Here is a 21,973-nt window from a genome sequence, read left to right as displayed (position 1 = left end):
ACAAAACTATTTCTTTCAGAGTCCAGAGAAATTAGCATGACCAAAAATATTTTTGGAAGACTTGTCTGAGCCATGAGTAAGATTTCCATGCAGCTAGGCTTAGTCTCCAAGTGTTGGTAGGTCCATTAGGACAACGCTACATTGCGCTCATATTCCAGGGACACGCTGTTAGAAGCATTTCGTTAGCGATAGCTGCAGCCCGAGGAGTCTCTTTCTGTCGTGGCCTTTGTCTCTTGCATTTGCGTAAAGCCCTACTGGGGCCCGCTTCAGATTCCTATCTGACAGTCAGTCGGTAATGTAAGAATGAACATACAGCAGACTAATTGGAAACACAGAGCAAATGTTACAGGTTAGCTAGCTAGTGGGACTTTTGCCTTTTTCCCCCCCCACCCCCTCCTTTTTTTTTTTTTTTTTTTTTAATGATTTCCCTCCCCGCCATCACTCATTTGCTCCCTGGAGATCACCAATGGCAGCTGCAGGGGTTGGTAGGAGGAGGGCAGAATAAGACTCCCAGAGGCTGGCCGTTAAACAACTGGAATTATCAGGTAACTTGATGCCCTTGTCTAGGTTTTAATCAGATTGTGCAGCTACCCCTTGTAAGCTGAAATGGACTCTGCAACATCAAGCGTTTCAATCTGTGGCTAGCTGCACAGAAGTCCACATCAGTAGATTTCTCCTCATCTCCTACTCCTGCAAAATAAACACCGTGCAAGAAAGAACCGCTTAGGAATCCTCTGATTTGCAAAGAAGTAGGAATGTACAGAAATGTTCTCCTTGATTCTGGCTAAGACTCCCCTCTGCAGCACATAAGACACAAAGTTTTAACAAGTTAAATCTAAAATTAGACACATTTCTCTCATTACGTGGCTGTTTCCTAGCATTCATCCTGCACACAAAGCTGTGAGGGTCAGTCTGGGCTATTTTCCCAATCCTTGACCAAAACTTGGACTCTCTCACATTTGGACACTCTTTTTCCTTGCTCAGCATACCATTCCGCAGCCTCTCTCCTCTCCACCTCTGTCCCAGTCTCTTTCCTTATGAGCCACAAATAAACCATCCCTAGACTCCCTTCCCTATAAGCCAAAACCAAACCACTCCTAGACTCCCTTCCCATCTTCTTTCTACAAGCCTCGCCTCCCGTTCTGCCCCTCAGCAATCAGCTTTACTTCTTTTTTTCCAAAAAGCCCGCTTGGGCCTTTACTTTGCAGACCTCAAGACCCCTAAACACTGATACCTCCAGATTTCACGAGCCCCAGCAGCGCACATACACCTCACGTGTATGCCTTTGAGTTGGACAGCAATCACGGACAGGCAAAGCAAATGACACAATACAGCAGCTATACGAAAGAGTGCCTATAGAGGAAGCCCTTGCAATTGGAGGCACAGACGCTCTGAAAGGCAAAATAATGCTGAGGCAAGCTAAGGAGAAGGGCCCTCTGGCTTTAGCACCGTAGCTGCTTCGTGGCTGCCTTTTCCTACTTTTAGTCTACGGTCCCGGTTAATGTTCAAATTAGGCAAATAGGGATTACCGTGAGAACTAAGCCAAATAACACAGTGTTCAATAACTGGGGAACTCCTAGGGCAGGGAACACACTACCCAAATTTTGAAGAGCTGCAGAAATGGGAGAGGGAAGAACAGAGGCACGAAAGGGAACGTTGTGAAGGGGAGGCATTGGGCAGCTTGTTGGAGGGCTGCAGGGAGCAATACGCTCCTGGAGGAAGCCCCAAATTACTCATGTGTTTTAGTTCTCGAAAGCAACCAGAACTTTGGATCTTATTTGAAAAGCTAAAATTTCATGCATTACCTCTTGCTGGCTTCTGTAGCGCATTAAGCTCTTTTACAATTCCTTGAAAATTTTAACAGCTCTTTAGGATCCCTCAAAGCACTCTAACAACCTTTGGGCACAGGAGTACACTTAACCCCATACAAAGTGGCCTATATAATTCAACCAAAATTTACAAATACTGAGACTAAAAGAATACTAATTGGAAATGGGATACGTTATCTACTAGGTATTACAAGTTAAAGTTTCCCCCTTCAACATAAATACTTTATGAGAAATACAGAAACACGATAAAGCTGGTAACGATGACAAATAAATCCAGGGGCCCATCATGTTGCGGAGGAAAGAGCAAAACTTTTTTTTTTTTCTTTTTTTAAGTAAATGCCCCTTCATAACCCACATTTCCATGTCATGTATTTGAGCAAGTTTGCAATCCTCACTTTAAAGACGATATAATTTTCCCGAGCCTCTCCCTCAAGAGGTGTGTGGTTTGTGTTATAGTTTACTTAAAAGCAGAGACTTGGAATCAAACCCTGGCAAACATAGTTACACACTTTTGGAAATTTAATGCTGGTTTTTTGTTGGTTTGGGGTTTTCATTTTTGTCAACTGTTTCAATAGTTTAAAAAGCATGTCACAACTTACAGTGCCACCTAGTTTCTAACCAAAAGGTTACCACCAGGTAGTAGAGCTCAATCTGCTTTCACACAGTGTCCTTTAACGTTTCGAGGAACCAAAAGGGGAAGAAGGGTTCAGTGTGCTCACGCTCACCCTTTTGTTGTTCTCTTCTTCTTGTGCCTTCCTAAACTCGTGCTCTAGGGAGCAATCGATGTCGTTGAAGAGGCCCACTTCCTCACAGTTCTTCAGAAAGCGTGTTGGTGTAGGAGTCTGATCTGAGAATACGACAAGAAATGATCGTTGGTATTTAATATTAAAAGGAGCGGGAGACAATTAAATAGTCTTCCAGGAAAAGAGAGGTTCTAGCTAACCTCTCCATGCCTTCTCACCCCTACCACACCATCATTAAAAGCAAACCACACAGCACTGAATTTCAACACTATGCACTGCAGGCAGGGAGTGCTTGCCAATGGTGTCCGAAAACAGGCAGCAGTCACCATTCAACCAGAAAGACAACAGGCCAGGTCTTCACAGGGCACGTAACGCAAGTGCGTATTCTTAACGTGTGCAAATGGTCATTATAACTGTCTATAAACCTCCAATAATATGTGCATGCAAAACCATGTGCAGTGCATCCGGTAACGCACATTTACACCACAGCACGCGGGTAACCGCAGCAGATGCGCACTAGTTAATGCCTTCAGGTGCTTGCAAACCATCTCAAACATACACATACTTTGCAACAGGCATGAAGTTAGCCACAGCAAGAAGTTCTGCTTCTAACACAATTTTTGAAGAAAGAGCAAAATGACATTAAGAAAAGCTGTGAAAAGTTAAACTTTGACCACAAAGAAGTGTCCTTATGTGTTTTATACCTAAAAGTGTTGATAATACATATAAACCACAGGATTTGGAGTCAAAAGATTTTTAATGCATGCCTTCAACTCTAGGCATTTTTTGCCCTCTCAAAAATAATTTGGGAAAGGACAGGATTCTCTTTAATGCCACAGGCAGGAGGGACTCAAGAAGGTACAAGGTTTTCAGCCTTCTTTTCAAAAACCTGCAAGACAGATGAGCTCAATTGCCCTGTGGACTCAGTTGTTTCAGTGATGACCTTGCCTAGTCTTTCTTTAGGAAGTGAAAAATCAAGCCCAAACTTGGGAACCAAGGACTCCTCAAAAGTCAGCTCTGAGGCAGCTCCATTCATTCTGAGGCAAATTCTTAGCTACTCCACCTCAGCTTCCCCATCCCCCCAAAATTACAATACAGAACTGTATTAGCAAAAGCAGGGAAGAATCCATATGGTAGTATCAGCTTTACACACATTTAAAAAAAAAAAATTAAAATATCCTCTCTTGCACATTAGTTTCTTCTTCCCAAGCCCCCATTCCAGCTCAAGCTGATTTGTAGTACCGAATTGTATGGAAAGACTGGACTCACTCTCTTCAAAAATCATCTTCTGCAGTCATTGACAACCACCTTATTGTTTGATATTCATTCTTTAAAGAATGAAAACTCTGTCATACTAATCCTAGTTGCCTATATTGGGCCAATTCTGACCTCAGAAAAAAGCTTCTAATTTCAGTGAGTTCTGGAAGAAAAATTCGGTTTCTTGCACCTAGCTAAGCTGGGTCAGGTTCTAATTATTTCCCCCTCACAGGGAACAGTTACCAGACACAATGAACTTCACATGATCAGCATAGAAACACACAACCACCCCTAAACAAAAGGCAGCATAAAAGGAATGCATACAAAAGCAAACGCAGTTTCCACTTGGAAACTAAGGGGGAGGATCAGCCTCTTCCATTATAAAACCAACTGAGGCCAATTTCCACCTGTATCAGGTGTGGTCCTACAGGCTTTACCTTCTCAAGTAATTTAAGGGCAAACACACTCACATGCATGCGTATTTCTGATGCAACATATTGCTGTAACATAAAAAGCAAGTCCTTAATGTTAAAATGCTGCTTTATTTCTTTTGGCTTGAGCATCATACTTGTGAGCTTAAAGGAAACAAAACTCAAGTGTTTGGGAATGCACGCATATTTATCTATTAGTTTTCACAGCTAACTACTGTATTACCAGAGTCAGAAACATAAGACTTTCCAAGAATCTTGCGAGAACTCAGCACAAGGAGCTGAGTCAATGAGGTGCTGACATTGATGGGAGCTGAGGACACTCAGCACTTTACAGGTCCATATCCTAAACAAGTAGTGCCAAACTAATCTCTAGGGTAACCTCACTGAACTCAGTAGATTTACACCAGAGTTGTCTTTGGCCCTTGAACTGGAATTTGTACCGGAAATGAAGTGCACTAAAAGGCAGGAGAAACAGATTTTCTTTCCAAAAAGGATTAAATATTACTTTAGTGAACAACACGATTGCTTTGTAGAAAAACAAAGATAATCGTTGCCAAGGCTTCCTGGACATAAAGGGCACGTTAGTATTTGAATGTGAGGCAAATACAGAAAACGTTTTCTTTTCAGAAGTGGTATATCCATTTCAAATAAGCAAGGTATCAATTTCATGACCAAGACGAGAAACTAGGGTTTCATAAAGAAGTCGATGCACCACTGTTACTAAAATAAAAAATCCTGGGTTTTTTTCAGAGTTGCTTGAGCCCAGACTTTGGGGGATAGGGCAGAAGAGAATATACTAACATAGATAAGGTCTTGTTATTTTTCATCAAGGTACACAGCTGATCCAGAAATCAGGCATTACTACAACAGGCTACATCAGGTCAGAGGCAACTTAATGGGTAACAAGGTGGTGATCAGGCACGTGCAGCTGAAGTTCCTGATCTGTTCAGCATCTATTCCATGAATGTTAGAAAGACAAAAAAAAAAAGCTTTCTCAGTGAAGTAAATCCATTTTAACAATGAAAACAAGCAACCCAGAGCAAGAATGTTACTTGAAATGCACGAAGGCCTCATCGGCTTTTCTCTGCAACATGCTGAAAGTGTATCTTCTGGACCACGAGCAGTCTGAGATAATCACGTGTGTTGTGTTGCCTACAGTTGATCTTTCCAATTAACTAATTTATTATCTTAAGCATCAAAGCTGATTGATAGATTAATGACACTATTTACACCACCTGCATATTGACACAGTGATCTTAATTACTACCTCAGTCTCCCCACACAGTTACTGCAGTTTCTACAATCCAGGAATCGGACTGGCAAAAATTCAGAACAAGACTTTATTAAAACAGACAACAGCCCTCTCCTCCCAATCAGGAGTGGGGAGCAGGGAACACCACCAACCACGCAGCCTAAACTCCATCCACAGACCTTCTGGAAGCCCATTCAGCCAGATGCAAACCAAGAGCTGCCTTTCTACCTTATACTACTTCATCCTTCAACATTAATAGAAACCAGAATTCCACGAAACGACTGTGTTTGTATGAGAGCAGAACTGATAAAGATCCAGACTTTAAAATGTTGAGACTTTGCATGGTGCAGTAGTTACATTGCACATACACTGCACCCGCTGGTTTCAGGACTTCAGAGCTACCCCATCCAGTGGGCTTTCTTTGCTCCTGAGGCAACCAACTATTTTGCCCCTGCAAAACAACAGTTCTCCCTCAGGAGGTGGGCAAACTAGTAGAAAACGTTACTCTCAACACCGCAGTAATCCTTTTACCTAAATTAGGCAAGCCCTTGTGTTTTAATTGGGAACGATATCACAAAGGAGATCCTAGCTTAAGTTAACCATTCAGGTCTCCCAGAATTAATAAAATATTCCTAATTCTCAGCACTTAAAAATGCATTAATAGTTCCAACAGCTTATGCCTGACCTCACTGTTCCCTGTTGGTACAAACAAACCTTTTGTTGCTACCACCAGCACCCAGAACTATTGCAGGCTCACTGAGAACAGGGCTCTGATTTGTTGTACTTCAGCAACTGGATGTGCCAGACCCATCTGGACCAAAACTCAGACAGAGCTATTACCACTCTCAGCATTCCTGCTGAGGACACGCGTTACTATAGGAAGCTGTCAGCGTGCATGCTGTTAGCCACACAACCCAGGACTTTAATGGCCCAAGCTGCATTTTGAACTGGGCAGCTTGGGATACAGGTCTGTCTGGGTTAACCCTAGGTATCTGGCTATTACACTGACCAGCCATCCCAAGCCGGTCCCATTGTTCAGCATGTAAAATCCTTCCATCCCCAACTGCTACCAGAACTAGTTTACTATGCTTTGAGGCATCTACCTCTAGCCAACTGTCACTTCACAGGTGAACCTGTGTCATCTGACAATTAGTTAGAAAGTTATTTCTCTCTCGCCTTCACTACCAGGTTGAACACAGAAGCTGTCAAGCTAGAAACTAAGCAATAAATACTTCGTTCAGGCTATTACTCAGGTGAGTAATCAGCCTTTCTGATGCCACAATCATGGCCAGAAAGGCTGCAAGAAACATTAAGTTTAAATGAACCTCAAAAATGTAAGTGGACAACATAAAAGCCCCAGAGCAAGATCAAATGGTCTCACCTGTGCAGATCCCAAGTCAACCTACTGTGTCTTACAGGAGAAAATTTCAGAAGCACTCAGCAATCAGACTCTGACCAGAACCTGATATACTGAATATATTTTTGCTGCTGACCATTTTGAAAACCCATCCTCAGAGTCTCAAGTGATGCCTGATTCTCCAGACTAATTGTAAAATATATGCTATAAGGCAATGGGAAATTTGAAGTCTTCAGTAAAGAGATTCCATCATATATGCATTATGTTTGGCTATGCAAATTTTGCTGTTATTGGTTGGTTTGGGTTTTTTTTTCTAATTACCTAAATAATAGTGTCAGAAAGGACACTCAGTCTCAATATACTGCTTTCAAAACAACAGCCCAGGAAATGCCACATTAGCTTGCTATACAGAGTTTATTTGAATGTATTTTGTAAAACTACCTTGGATCCTACAGTTTCATCTCTCAAAGCACGAATGAAAACTTTAAAGCATGATACCAGTTTAAAAAAAGCTGGAGAACCAAAGGACAGTTATGTGAAACAAGCTTTTGGGGGGGGGGGGGGGATATCAGATTCAGTGAGAGATATCTAACAGCACAGCTCCAAAGTGTGTAACTTGATTCTTCATCTTTCTTTAAAAAAAAAAAAATGTTTAGTCTGATGTGCAGTAATAACAGGCATCTGGCTTGTTCAGCTGTGGGCTCTGTTGAAGTTATATACTTACCCATGTTATACTTTCGCACAATGATAACAAAGTCAGAGTAACAGCGCTAGCACCGAAATTTGAAGGGCTGCCCATCAAGCAGCCACAAGGGAAGAGGAATGTCCTGAGAAATTCCAGAAGGTTTCTTCATTGATTTGGCAGGTTACTTCCCAAGTGCACCAAGAAGCTCAAGGTCACGACACCTCAAGCAGGTGATGGAAGAGAAGAGGAGGAAGAGGTGCACCCAGTCATACCTGGTGGAACTGCCCTCACCCGGGGACCCACAGACGAGGGCTCCCAAGAACTTTACTGCTTAAAGATTCACTGTTTAAAGCGCTGGTTGGACTTTCTGTGGGGGTACCCATACTGGGTACGACATATCTTTAATCCTTTTGGTCACTCAGAACCTGACCAGTTGAATTTTAGAAGAATTTTCATTTCATTATTTGGTAAAGCAAAGGACGCAGAAGTGAACGAGAAATCGAACAAAATTATTTTTCCTTATATCCATCATTTTGTACTCCACAAAATTCATGCCTAGATAAACCTCCCTGTGTAAACCACAAGGAGAAAAAATTTAAGCCAATCGAGGATGCTGTAAGTTACCTCACTGACACGGGCATTACCTGGGAAAAGTAACACATTTGCACTACCTTTAGCACATACCCTTTTTCATCTAGAGGAGACTGTTTCTATCTCCACAGTGGGCTTTACCGCCAAAAATCTAGAGGATTGGATTTCAGTAAATAGAATTAAGAAGAAACAAGGTTTCTATATAGATAATCCTGGCTTCTCCTGTATCTGCTAGCAGCACTCTCAGAAGGACTTCCCCTCCTCCAACGATGGTAAGGCGTCACTCCTCTCCTTCCCAAATCTGATACCACAGGAATCTGTGTCCCCAACTCCCAAAGTTCAGTTCCACACCGCTTTCAGTACTTACATGGAGGGAACAATCTGTCCCACGGACATTAATATTTCGGTGTTAAAACAACAAAAGCTTTGACACGCAACAAACTACAGAGTTTCAAAGCAATGCAATGTTTAGTTAGCACAACAGCAGAGATGACATCTATGTAGTCAATCTAACTATAAAGTTTCCTGCAGTGATGACTAGCATGCAAAACTTACACATGATATTCTGTGTGATCTCAAACAGCTCTTTTTTGGCTAAGAAAGATGGAAATGGAAACCATCAATGACTCTCTATCCATACTCACAACAAGGCTTTCTAACAAAAATAAAATACGTACACAAAAAGGAACAAATAACATCACAGTCTTTTTTCTGTCTTTTTAAATGAATGTCAAATTATCCAATAAAAGGATCAGTTGCATTTTCATGCAATGCCTTTAGCTAATTTCCCTTCTATTTATACAGTCAGAGAACTTAAAGCTAGTTAGTGTATGTATGTACCTGGAGTTTCTGAATTAGTCCAGGAGTCACTGGATTTAATAAGACTTGTTCTTCTTCAGCCAGCATTTTAAAAAAATTTAAGCAAATATAGTGGAGCTAGTTGATAACCAGGAAGCTCTTGGCTAGACATACCTGATAAACCAGCATAGCACCAATAATTTCCATCAGGTCACAGAACCTTGTTTATTAAACACTGACCCCACCTACATAACAATGTATAACTTTACCTCTCACAAATTGGTATTTCAGAACTCAGCACAGATTTCACACAAGAAACAAGTTCCTACTTCCCAAGTAATATTTTGCTTAGTTTCTAAGGTGTTGTATTGCTACAAGACCAACAGGCCCTCAGTTTTAGTGCCTACCTCCAATAATAGTTTATAGAAGACATGCTTGATGTTTGTTAAATATTACCGATACTACACTGACCCCAGACTGGGTATCAGCTATCTCTGGAAACAAAGTAGATAATTCTAATGGCTACCTACAAGCATACAGCCCATTATTTTGCGTGACTAATTACTAATAATGAATGGATTCAAATACAACACATTAAAAAGTAGTATACAATATACTGGAAAAAAGGAGAAAGTCTGACTTCTAGGCACCTTAATAAAAAGAGAAAAAAAAACCCCACCACACACTAACACTGCACCTGGCTTATTATAGGGCAATTGCTGCTGCAATTCTTTGAATCTACTGATGACAGAAACAATTTTTTTAAAAAAAGCCAAATAAGCAAAAATGCAAAAAACAAGAGGGAAGACATGAAGACAAATGTCTAAGAGAAAAGTCTGTCTCTTTTCCCCATATATCATTAATTTTTCATTATGAAATCTAAGAATAAAACATCTTAAACTTTAAGGTATTTAGATTTCCCCAGGGTTTAGGTGGGTAATGAAACAACTATTTTTCAATGTCTCCCTGCAGAGAGCAGATGATCTATGATGCTTCCAGACTAAGGACTGCAAAATGCCAAACAAATCCACCAAATGAACACAAAAAGAAAAATCATACACAGCAGCACCAGGTTGCCAGGCCATTACGGTCAGGCACATTTGCCACAATCTTTGAGAACATGTGCAGCTTTTTACTCCTGCATTACTACAGTCATACACAAAGCACAAAGACTACGTCCCTCAGAAGCAATCTTGGAGCCTTTCTGGCCACAAAATTCTGCATTTCTGTTTACTTAGTTGGCTAACTGGAGGTCTAGGGGCCCCACTACTGGTGGTAGTGGTGGAAGCCAGTCAGAGCATTTTGCCTGGGAAAGCAACCCACTGGAAGGAGCAGGACAGCTATCTCACAGAAGTTACCAAACATAAATGGAGCTACTCTACTCGGGGGACTCCTGATGACAGAATATACTCCTTAGAAACTGCCCTCAAGCAAAAGTCTTGCCAAACGGAAAGTTCTAACAAAAGCCAGAACTTTCACAGGGTGACTGTGCCCACAGTACAGATGTCTTCGAGCAGTTTCACTGCCAGAGGACACGGCCAAGTGCAAGAGCAGCATTTTCTCACTCGTGCTTGCAAACAGGATTCTGCGGGCATAGCTGGCATGCAGGCACTTTACAAGCCCTATTCTTCAATGTGCTTCGTACTGTTCCTTTCTAAACTTAGTTCACTATGGCATTTTCAAGTGTAAGAGGAAAATAAATTCTATCTGGGACAAGTTCTGTCTGATTTCTCACTGGTACCTGAAGTCCCAACAACAACAACAAAAAAGCCTAAATCAAATATTTGCAAGCAATTGCTACCCAATTATGATTTTCATAAAAATGGAAATGGTTTATCCATAAAAGAGGTAACCTGCTGGAGACCCTTTAATCATGATATATTTGCACCTAAAACGGCACAATTTACCTTGAAGAAGCCCATTTCAAAAGATAAATATCAAACTCTGGTTAACATCTACACACACATTTGCATCATAGTTTTTTTCTACAATTACTTTGAAACCTGAAAAATCCTAGTGATACTATTCTTAATAATCCATTACTAAGGCTAAGGCATATGCAAAAGGAAAGGGAATAGGAGAGGAGAGAAGTGGTAAGATTAAGGCTAGCTTGACCTTACCCAGCACTCACTGAATGCCAGTAAGCCACTGGTGTGCGGTTACTCAGACAAGAGTATGAGAAAACTACATAAGAACCTAAAGGATGTAATTGCACGTACTACCAAATAACCTCCGTGTATGACAGGGGAAGCGCAGAGAGACATGGTTACCTTTAGGGGGAAAGAGTACTGGGTATTACCCATTGGTTTACCTTCCTGGTTACGGCTATTTACAATGGGCAGGTCTTGAGCCACCATAAAGGTGGCTCATATGATGTGGCTGAAGTGAGCCTGTCAAACTTACAGGAACACTACAAATGCACTTCATTAACACACTCGCTGCTGGGCTCCCAGGTGACATGCGCTTAAGTGCCTATATTTCACTGGCATGTTGACACGGCAGCCAGCGATAGAGCTGCCAGCATGGCTGAGGTTCAACAATTTCTCTCCCTCTCATGCCAAACCTGTGGGAAGGCGTAAGAATAGCAACTGTCTTTTTGTTCAAAGATATGCATTCTAGCTTATTGCATCTCTACTTGTTATTTAATTGGAGCTGGGGCTTTTTAAAACCAATCTCGGAGGTATTTTGCCAGTAGCTTTCCAGTAGGAGTCATGCTTTCAACATCATCTGAATAGTTATCTTGACTCTTGAATTCATGTCTTCTTACCTGATAACATATTATCTGTTTTTATTGAAGGAAACTTCAAAGTCATTTCATGTTTGTGCCTGTGAATCATCAGATGATCCTCTGTTGGAAAACGCTGTCAGGCAAACACAGAGAGAGAGAGGAAGAGAGAAAAAAAAAAAAAAAAAAAAAGAGAGAAGAATTTAATTCTCTAATAAACTTTTGGCATTGGACAGAATTTCAAAAATGAGAGAGAGAAAGAAATGTATCCAGCTAGAAATGTGTCCAAATGGCACAGGAAACAGAATATTTGAATATACAAGTGAGTATGAGTAACAAATAGCTGTACTCTACTTAGAAACATACTTGCTGCAGTGCTCTCTGGGGTTGCAAAGCGCAAGGTGTCATGCATTTGCCTGAAAAAGTTGCAGACCAAGTTTTGGATTCTAAGGGTCTCAGACACCCGCTCCAGCTACCACAGCCTCACAAGTCACCACGTGCCTGAGGATCTGCGATAACTGCTGTTGTGTATGCTCTTAGCCCACGGCAAACGCAAAGTAATGTGGCATATCTTAAATCACTTTACTGGATTTTTCTGCTTTTGTGTCTTTCTGCAACCTATATCTGCTGAACAGCAATAAAAATAATCAAATAAGCCAGCTTTTCCCTACCCCAAAAGTATTCAGGCAAAATGCATCTTTAATTTTGGAAACCTCTGATACTTTGACTTGATTCAAAGTGGCAATGCAATGGTGCTCAGTATATAACAACTATTTATGACCCTTTATGATACTAAATTAAATTCTTTTCCTTTGTCAAGCAGAGAAGGTGGAGAGATGTGCTTTGTAAGAAACTAATCAGTGTGCTAAGTTTGTTTTACAGTCTGATAACAGACTTCTCCAACAAATAGCTTCTTTTGAACAAGACAAAGAAGAGACAAGCTTGAATAAATGTTCAAGCACTTGCACGCTCAGGCTCTAAGAGCAGATTGGTTCTGTTAAGTTTCCTTCACCAGAAGGTGCATACCCAGACCTTTGCTACAAACTACTGTAATAGTTTTAACAGGGTTATTTCAGGACTAGCAAAGGCCAAAAGCTGTATCACCAGGGCTTGAGGAAAAAAAATAAATTTTAAAAGCAGCTTTTTAAAGCAACAGGTACATAGGAGACTAAAAAACTGGCAACAACAGAGTTAAAGTGACTTAATGCTTTCAACACAGTATATTCTTGGCCAAGTGACTTTGCTTGTGGCTATAGTATAAATAGTTGCAGTATGTTACACCTTCTGAGAATCTCTATAAGCCCGTCGACAAAGCGGCATAAATAATGGGAATGAATTCTCTGGAAAAAAAAATAAATCCCAAAGACCTTTTCCTCACTGTGAAATCCTGGTTCATTGCTTACTCATCTGGAAGAAATGCAGCACTAGAAATTTATGTTAAGAACAAAGGGAATACGTGAAAGACCTTGCTCAATGAAATCGTGAGGGGAAAAAAACCCACATTTGGTTCTCGTGGAAATGGGTTTTCCTTCATGGACGCCACGCTCCGTCTTCAGGGTGAAATCAGCCAGCTTCAAGAGGGCATGGGGCAACTGAGGAGAAGTTATTCCTCCAGCCCAGACTTCTCTGTCTTTTTTGTAAGTCTACTTTCTTGCTTGTGCAGAAGGTCAACTCCCTCAACCCTCAACACACATCCGCACTGGCTGAGAGAGAAGCCAGTTCCCAGACAGCTTAGCGGGATAGCAGCGCTACGCTATGCACTTCTGTCAAGCCCTCATTTACAGTAAACTGAGGTCATGTTTTGAAATGGGAAATCAAATGGTTTTTAAGATGAAGTCACACCTACATTGCTTGTCTTTCCAAATTTCAACAGCATACAACCTAACCTGCTCTCTGAACACCTAAATGAGCTTGTTTGGATCAGCTTCTCCTCCACTGAGGAAATTAATTAATAGCTGACATGAAAACACTCAAGTCCACTGATTTGAGTGGAAGTTGGTTCTAAGATTCAACAAAAAAGTTAAATAAAACTTGACCATAAAGCTCAGATACTTTTATTCTACCTCTGTGACAGAATGGTGAAAGTTTAACTCTGCACGTGGAGATCTGAAGTGACAAATCCTCGACCGGAGGGACAACCCAAAAGATGCACTCTGACACCCACAGAAAGGCTCCCACTTAGTGAAGCAGCAAAGCTGCTTGGCAGACCTCAGGCTTCTCCCTTTCCTTGTTTCAGCTCTTGGCAAGATCAGCACCTACACTCCAGTAACAGTCACCCATCATTCCACCAGAAGAACCTAAAGGGTTGTAAAAATATTAGCCAGCTGAAAACTCCCAACATACAGCTAAAGCAGGGAAATATGACCCTCATTAAGAGAGGAGGACTCTGGGAAATGGGTAAGCGAAATCACTTAAAACAGATGCATACAGGAAGCCTGTGGCAAAAGCCCAAAAGATGCCCTTGCCTGAAGATTCTACTCACAAACTCTTGTCACTAAACTGAATTAGGGTCAGAAGCGCCACACGTGGAACTTCCCTCACTACTGCAAAATCACTGAGAAAACACATAAATCCCACTTCAAAATCTCAGCAGGTAAAATCCTTGTCACTTCGGGGTTTTTAGGATCATTAAACACCTAGTGTTACAGGTCAGATTATACCCTCAGAGACACATGGCGGATCACCAGTCAACAGGAACCCCAAATGTACATCCTGGGGCAGAATTTATCTACGGGCTGCATTTTCTATAGAGAATATTTAGCAGGAAGATGTCTCAAAGATTTAAAAAAAAAAAGCTAGTAAGATATCATTGTATTTAAGTATTTAAAAAAATGAAAATCAGGAGGGTTACCACATCCAATAAGAAACAATATATTCCATCGTACATCTAAGCAGAAGATAGACAAATATGTCCTGCCTAGTGTGTCCTATCTTGCTAGCCACTAAAGGAATTTGCAGTACCTGGCTCGAAACATTAGGCTTGGGGATAAGGGAAGGCAGAGAAGCAGCTTGGGAAGCACTTTTACCAACTCACTTTTGACTGGCTGTTGTATTTGCTTTAAATATTTTGTAATAATAACTTGTGGGGTAAGAAGGGAATTGAGGGAGGGAAGGACTTAAAAAAAAAAAAAAAACCACCCCAACACTCATATTATTATTAGACGTGTTAATATATCAGGAGGCATTATACAAGCCAGAGCTAGTGCTGAGGACTCAATTAATATCACCGCTGACTCCACTCACCTGTGAGCAGCCTGGGGCACTGCAGACAAAAGGCCTCTCCTGCTCCAAGTTCATCTTTGATTCCTCATAAATCTACATGTTAAAAGGAGGAGGGGGAAAGAAAGGGAACCTATGAATATATACGTTCTAAACTTCACACGTACATGCAACATACAATCGTCATGGTTTGTGCTTTATTTCAAACTCTCAAAACAGAACCAGAACAAAATTTTCATCCTCGGAGTACTAAATTTGCTAATATTCAGCAGACTCCCTACAGTCTAAGTTCTTACTACTCCTTCCTGAGCACATATTTACTTTGAAGGAAGGAAAAAAAAAAAAAATATTAAGCTTTCACAGCAGAAATCTGCCTTAGAAAAAAGCATATGTTCAGTGTTGTTATTAGATAAGACCGTGTCTGCTCAGAAATATCTCGAATTAAGGGGGTTTACCTTTCCTTCTTCAGTTCCTGCTGAACAACATTAAAACCAGACGTCTAGGTTACTTCTGAGAAAGAACGCACTTTTTGAAGTTCTTCATACTGTTCAATATTAATAACTTAAATACATTACATACATGCTCTCCATACACACAAGATAATTGTGCATCCCCAGCCTTTAAAAGGTCAACTAGAACCTCAGAAGCTTGAGAAGCGAAGTTTTGCCTAAAACTGCAGCTTCCCCATAGCAGTTCCAGTCCTGTAACCTTGAACTAAAGCCTGGGGGAGAGCTCCCAGGTCTCAAATAAAACTGAAGGAGGAAACATTCGTCCTCAGAATGCAGCAACGCAGCTGAATTGGGTCAATATTATGGCAGTGTCCCTGACCAGCACCAACAAAAATCACTTTTTAGTAACATTCTAGGACATAAAATAAGTCACTTCTTTAGGAAATGTTTTCAGCCTGTTGGTACAACTGGCGTTACAAGCTAGAATATAGTAGCTGACCCACCTTAAAGCACAACAAATGACTTCTGCTTGCTTTATGCCTCAAATCCCTTAAAATTCAGCCTCACCACAGCCCCCCTTAGACAAATACCCGAGTTGCGTTTGTGTAATTTTTTCATAAAACAAAGAGAAGTACCTTGGTGGAGAAGCAGAATTTGGTTTTAAAACTACAAAAATCTGCAGAAGGACAAGTGCTAAAATTACTCAACCCTGTTGTCATTTTTTAAAACTACAATTCATTGCTTCCTATTATCAGGAATATCTTTACCGCACTTATACTTGTTGTTAGAAAAGCTTTATTTTCAGAAGAGCTGCTACCATCCCCTGCAAAGAATAAATACACCGTTAACCTGAACATCAGCCAGACCTGTACTTACAGCAATTATTTTCAGTGCCCTAAGTTCCCCCCCCAAAAAAAAAAAAAAACAAAACTTTTGGATGATAACTTTTTCTTCTTAATTAAATTTTATTCTGGTGGACAGCATTAGCCTGACAGGATATTTTCCTACTTGTGACCTAAAAAAAGGAAAAAAAAAAAAAGGCAGCTGAGCACCCTTTACCTGATTTCACTGACTCCCAGAAGCAGCATCCAGAAGTGAAGAATTTCTATTTTTATTTGCCCTTTAACCTCCACAAGGACACTACCCCCTAAAGGTGATAATTAGCATCAACTGATTTTCTTGATGTGGACATCTCTACCAATATTTGGCCTGAGTCAAGCGATTTATTGCACCAAATACAATCAGGTGTCAAGAAAGACCCTAACTCAGGACTAACCTATCTATCTACACAAGGCTAGAACTGAAATAACTAAAATTGTACCTAATTTACTCCTTTAAGATTATTCATATCCTGTTTTGATTTAACTTACAGCTATGTTAAACTGAAATAGGATACTCATAATCAGAAATGAAAGAGTATGTTCACATAAAGGCTTATACTAAAATAACTAAAGGTGTTAAATTACTTCTAGTTTCAGTTATTTCAGTTCCAGACTGTGCATAGACAAGCTCTTCAGAGGTGAAGCAATAAAAATGCTCTGAATTAACTATCCTGTCTGAAAGAAACAAGCAGCAGAGATAACTGACTAAACAAACAAACCCCCGCAAAAACAAAACCAAAACCTCCAGCTAAGTTTGATTTTTAAATCCACCTCTATTTATGGGATGTGACCCAGGGATGTTGTCTTTCCTAAAGACCTTTTCACAGAAAGAGGGGGGGGGGGGGGGGGAAGTTACCTGTGGCTAATGAAAGGCTTTATCTGATATCTCAATTACTGCTGCAACTGAAGCACTGCCAAAGGTTTCTGTTACCCCTTTCTCCCCTCCTCGGGGGAGAGTGACAACTGCATTTTCAATAGCAGAACAACGGATGAGACTCGGTTAAAGAAAACAAGACAATAACAATTCTGGTCCCAAGTGTCCAAGTGAATTTCAAAACATTACCAGGAATTATTTGGACTTTGTTTTCTTATTGAGTATTGCAAGTCTAAAACTGCCCTCCCCGCCCTGAGCTTTAGTCCCTAAATCCATCAGTACATGCTCTGATACAATTAAATGATTCTCAAGGTTACTAGAGAGATAAGCACAGAGTAAGCACCAATATAACATACTCAACGAGGACCAGAATCCCGAGTGCGGGGATCAACTGCGGGAAAACGTGGACTTAGGTTTTATCCTCAGTACTTTGAAAAGGTGTCAGATTCAACATCCAGCCATTTACCACAAATGTACAAGCAACTGCTGGTTCCCACAACAATCACTCTTTGCAGACACTAAACTTAAAAAAAAAAAAAAGTAATAATCCAGAATGGCTATATCATGTGTGCCCTCCAGGATACCGTCTAGCATAACTTGACCCATATAACATGTTACCAGATAGTACAATGCCCTCAAGACAAATTGCACCATGCAGAATTCATATTTATGTGTGACGCTATCACCGCGGTTGAGACTATAGTACTATTGACTCCCTTACAATAGTAAATGAGTGAAAGAAGCTGCCTACTGCCTGCGATTTTTGATAGGGTGTCTGGTGCTTGGCTATCTATCTTATGGCAGTACTTCAAGCTTTATGCTTGAATGTTGACCAGAAACAAGCAGCTGAAAATCTGGGCTGTGAGTGTGAACCTCCTGCATCCCTCATTCCTGCTGAACTCCGGCAAGAGCTGCGGCCGCACAAGCAACGGAGGATCTCACCCCAGGTTTACAGCAGGATGGGAGCTCTCAGCAACAGAGGTTTTTTAGTTGCGCACAGCACGGTTTGCACGGCGTCCTTTTCAAGATGCAGGCACGCATCTCCCGTCCTTCAGTCGTACACAGCCTCCGGCACACAGTTCACTTCACACAGCTCATGTGTGTTGCTGGGCCACACAACTCAAGGCTCCTTTCTCCACAGTGTGTGCAGGTGGTTCAGCATACATGAAGGAAATCACGCAACCAATGGCAACATTTCGACTTCACCTAATAAAAATAAATCACAGCAACCTTTCCATCTAAATGAAGGTGGTTATTAACCTTTGGGATGTTAAAAATTCAAGTTACACTCGTGCACCTTTCATAGTACTACATATGACTGCTGCAATTAATGTGCATGAAGAATATCAGGCAAATCTATGATGACTGAAATGCTTAAAAATTACTCAGGCCTGAATTTTTTACTTCTGTTATCAACAGCTTAATTTATTGCAACTTTGTGACCTCTTCGAAGAACCAAACAAGGATTATAGATATAAGTGAGCACTAATATTGATATGTCAGCATTAGTTTTGGTATTATTAACAATAGGCATGCGTGCATTATGCAGCAGAAAAGAGGGCTGAATTTTAATAGACATGTTAACAACATCTGTCAGCATTTATTTCCCTATTGTGACCACGTAAAGAGCCTTATTGGCAGAATACATAAGTGAGGAAATCTGCTACACTGTTGTAGCCTGCCATTCTCCTGAAATATCACTCTGCTTAGGAGAAGTTAAGGTATTCTAATTAGAAAAATAAATAAGCAAAAATATAAAAGAAACATAGACAGACTTCTCCAAGCCATGTCACATGGAAAAGAAACAAGTAAGTTCTGCAGCAAGCCAAGATTTTCTTCTATTCCTGGATTTCTGCATAAGATACTTCTAAACATTTTTTATTATAATTAATAAAACTGAAGCCCACAGCAAGGAATACAAGAACACAATAAAGAAATAAAAAGGAAACAAAAGAAACAAAACCACCCTCAGAACACAGCAACAAACTACATCCCCTCTCAGCAGCATCCAGAGGGAAGTACCCCACGTCCTCAGGCTCCTCAAGAAGATTTTGCAGAGCCCCATGATCATCCTTTCTTAATCAGAAAAATGGGTCCAACAACTAACACCAAGAAAGCATGCTCCTTTCTGTCTCTCTCTCCCGCTTTCTAAACTCAGCAGTAATCTTATTGCCTTACTGGTAAAAACATCAAGCAGGCTTGTTTCCTGTTTCAATGTTATTCTTGAAGTGGGCTGCAGTAAGAATCTGATTTTCATTGGGCTATTATTATTTGCAGCTGCACGACCTTTTTAACCCTCTTTTAAAAGTGACATTTCAGCCTTCAACCTCAAGCTGTCTAAATGTTGCAAGGTTTTCAGTCCTCTGATTAACAGTGAAAATGAACCGATGGGGAGGTGTATACTACAATGTGTCTAATACAGGTCAGTGCACCCATCCTGCCATTTGCACAAGTGAGTAATTACACACTTATAAGCAACCTGTTTGTTGAAATTAATCACCTGGGCACATGCTTGCAAGACAGGTTTCTTCAGCCTCGTGTGACCAAGGTCAGTGAGATTTCCAAATACAAGCGCAAAATACACAGTCGCTAGCGTTAGCAGCAGTAGGCAGAGACGTGGGCAATAAATGAAGCATCGCCTATTTTTTAGGGTCATGGCCACAACGTACAAAAAGTGAGAGGAGACGTGGTTATGGTGCACTTGTGAATATTAAAGAACCCCATCGGTGTATGCAGCATTTTAAACTGCTAGTCGTGGCTATTCAGTACAGCACTATTTACAGATAATTACAGTGTTATTACAAATGCTAGTAAGACTCGTTGGTTTTGGAAGTGTAGTACACGCAGGGTTAATGCCTACGGTTGTTTCCAATATGTCCTTGCATGAACAAAGCCAATTTTAAGTATCGTTGCGCTGAAACGGTGCATGGTGGTTTTCGTCAGCACGGGCTCTTCAGTGGAAGTGCTTGTTTTCTGAAACTAGCATCATGCTTTCCACATGCACACATACAGGGCTCATTATCACAGCCCTGCCTGCTTCGGCTGCTACAACGAAGGGTCTGTCAGCATTTCCATTAGAAACCCCCTCGTTTCAGGATTAAAGCATTTCCAAATGGTTCTGGATGCTGGAAAGTAATTTGTGTCTGGAGTCCCCAAGAAGGCCTTTAATGTGATGCACATTTGAGCTGGGGCTCGAGCCCTCACTGGTACTCCAGTGAAGTTTTTGTGATTGCATTTCTGACATTTATATGTGGAAAAACACTCAGCTTGGGCCTTTATTCATTTGTTTTAAAAGAAGAGAGCCCCATAAATCTTTAGGCAGAGCCGAGTGCTCTCAAAAAGCAGTTGATGTGTGAATTGCCTCAACAGCAAGCAGCCTTCGGTCCTTTCCCCGTGGTTGGCAGCGCTGCCGCCCAGCAGCAAGCACCCTCTGCGTGGCACCGGGGGGGTGCCTCGCTAGTAGTTAGCCCCTTGCCACCTGCGAAGTCGCTGGCCACTGGCATGCCTCAGGATCGTTTGCGCATGGAGTACCAAAACGATTCTTGTTTCACGCTGCCAAACACCCCAGCTCTTTTTAAACAGCCACTCGGTTTGCTTACTGCCTGTCTGAACAAAAGCCAGTACTGGGAAGGGTCCCCAGCAGTCCTAAGGTTTTTCGCATCTCTCTCTTCCAGGTATACCCATTTGCCTCCAAATCAGCTGAGGGAGAAGAGTTTTTGCTCCCCCACTCAGCGTTTGGCTGCTAAAAACCACTGTTTCAGTTATCAAGGAAAACCAAACAGCTGCCTCCTGCCTTTCTTCTGCTTATGCAGAGCTGCTTTCTTCTCAAGAAAGAAAGAGCAGAACTGGGGATAACTAAAAAAAGAAGGGGCAAAGATAGGAGATTTCAAAAGGGAACAAGAACTAAGTTTGTAAAACTCTGGAATTAAGGAGGCAGGGAAATAAGGGGAAGAACCACCCCAAAGGGGCTGGGGTCAAGGAGCCACCAGTGGCAATGGAAAAGAGAAAGAAAGTGGAAGTGAGGACTGCAAACCACTGAGGACTGGGCTGAGGAAGAGGAAGGGAGTAAAAGGATACCTCTGAAAAAGAAACTCAAAATAGAAAGCAGATGACCTACTGCCTTCCCACGTAACAGCAGCATGAGAGCCCAACGTTGTGTATCATCCATGCAAGACAGAGTATTTGATAGAGGGCACAATTTGTCCTCTACACCGGATGAGCTGTATCTCACGTCTAGTGAAAATGCACAAGTCTAAATGATTACTCTACATTTCTTGGGCTCTCCATTTCAGTATAGGAAACCATCATGGATTTACTTGGTATAAAGCAAAAGGATTTGCTATTTTACAGAAATGGCCATGGGGTTATTAAACGCAGGCAATGGAAGACAAAAAAAGGAAATAGGAGAATGGAGGTGAAGAGTGAATTTAAAACAAAAACAAAAAAAACCCAAACCCCAGAACTTTCAAAAACAGTTCATGAAAGTTATCTCAGCACAGAAATATTCTATAGGAGAAATCAGATCTTTATAGGGAAAGATGGCTATTACTTCAACTCTGGAAAAACACTTTGAGGAATAATGTGGTTATTTTGCACTCCGCGATTGGCCAAACAGGGCTGGCCTGACCTGGAAGCGTCCCAGGCTTGTAGCTCTGCAACTGTCCCCCACTGATGGCATTTGCAGAACAACCCTAATACCTGTTCTCCCTAGTTACAAGTCTGAAACGACACGAGAGACCAGACTGTAACCTCGCTGACAGCACAGAGGTTTGCTTAACAGAACATGCAGCAGCAGCAGCACAAGCTGTAGCAATATAACCACAAAGTCAAGCGAGGCAAGGAAAAGGCACTATTCGACAATGAACATTTCGCACACCAGCAG

General features: G+C 41.3%; 1 protein-coding gene across 10 annotated transcripts in view; it reads right to left on the bottom strand.

Moving 5' to 3' along the window:
- The window catches only part of CREB5 (cAMP responsive element binding protein 5), a 263,313-nt gene that overhangs the window by 205,389 nt on the left and 35,951 nt on the right, over positions 1-21,973 (bottom strand). For 6 of the 10 annotated variants that reach the window (XM_075493075.1, XM_075493078.1, XM_075493073.1 and 3 more), the window contains 3 exons: positions 14,912-14,983; positions 11,711-11,804; positions 2,555-2,676 (listed from right to left, as the gene is read on the bottom strand). The exons of 1 other annotated variant lie outside the window; for it this stretch is intronic. In XM_075493075.1, the coding sequence (XP_075349190.1) occupies positions 2,555-2,676; positions 11,711-11,804; positions 14,912-14,965 (270 nt within the window). In that variant the 5' untranslated portion in view covers positions 14,966-14,983. The remainder of the gene's footprint in view (positions 1-2,554; positions 2,677-11,710; positions 11,805-14,911; positions 14,984-21,973) is intronic. 3 more of the 10 variants (XM_075493079.1, XM_075493082.1, XM_075493080.1) reach the window with 2 other exon arrangements.

This window comes from Mycteria americana, chromosome 2, assembly GCF_035582795.1.
Source record: "Mycteria americana isolate JAX WOST 10 ecotype Jacksonville Zoo and Gardens chromosome 2, USCA_MyAme_1.0, whole genome shotgun sequence".
In the NCBI taxonomy this organism is placed as follows: Eukaryota; Metazoa; Chordata; class Aves; order Ciconiiformes; family Ciconiidae; genus Mycteria; species Mycteria americana.
Note: the sequence above shows the minus strand (reverse complement) of the source record. Positions and strands in the feature narration are given on the sequence as shown.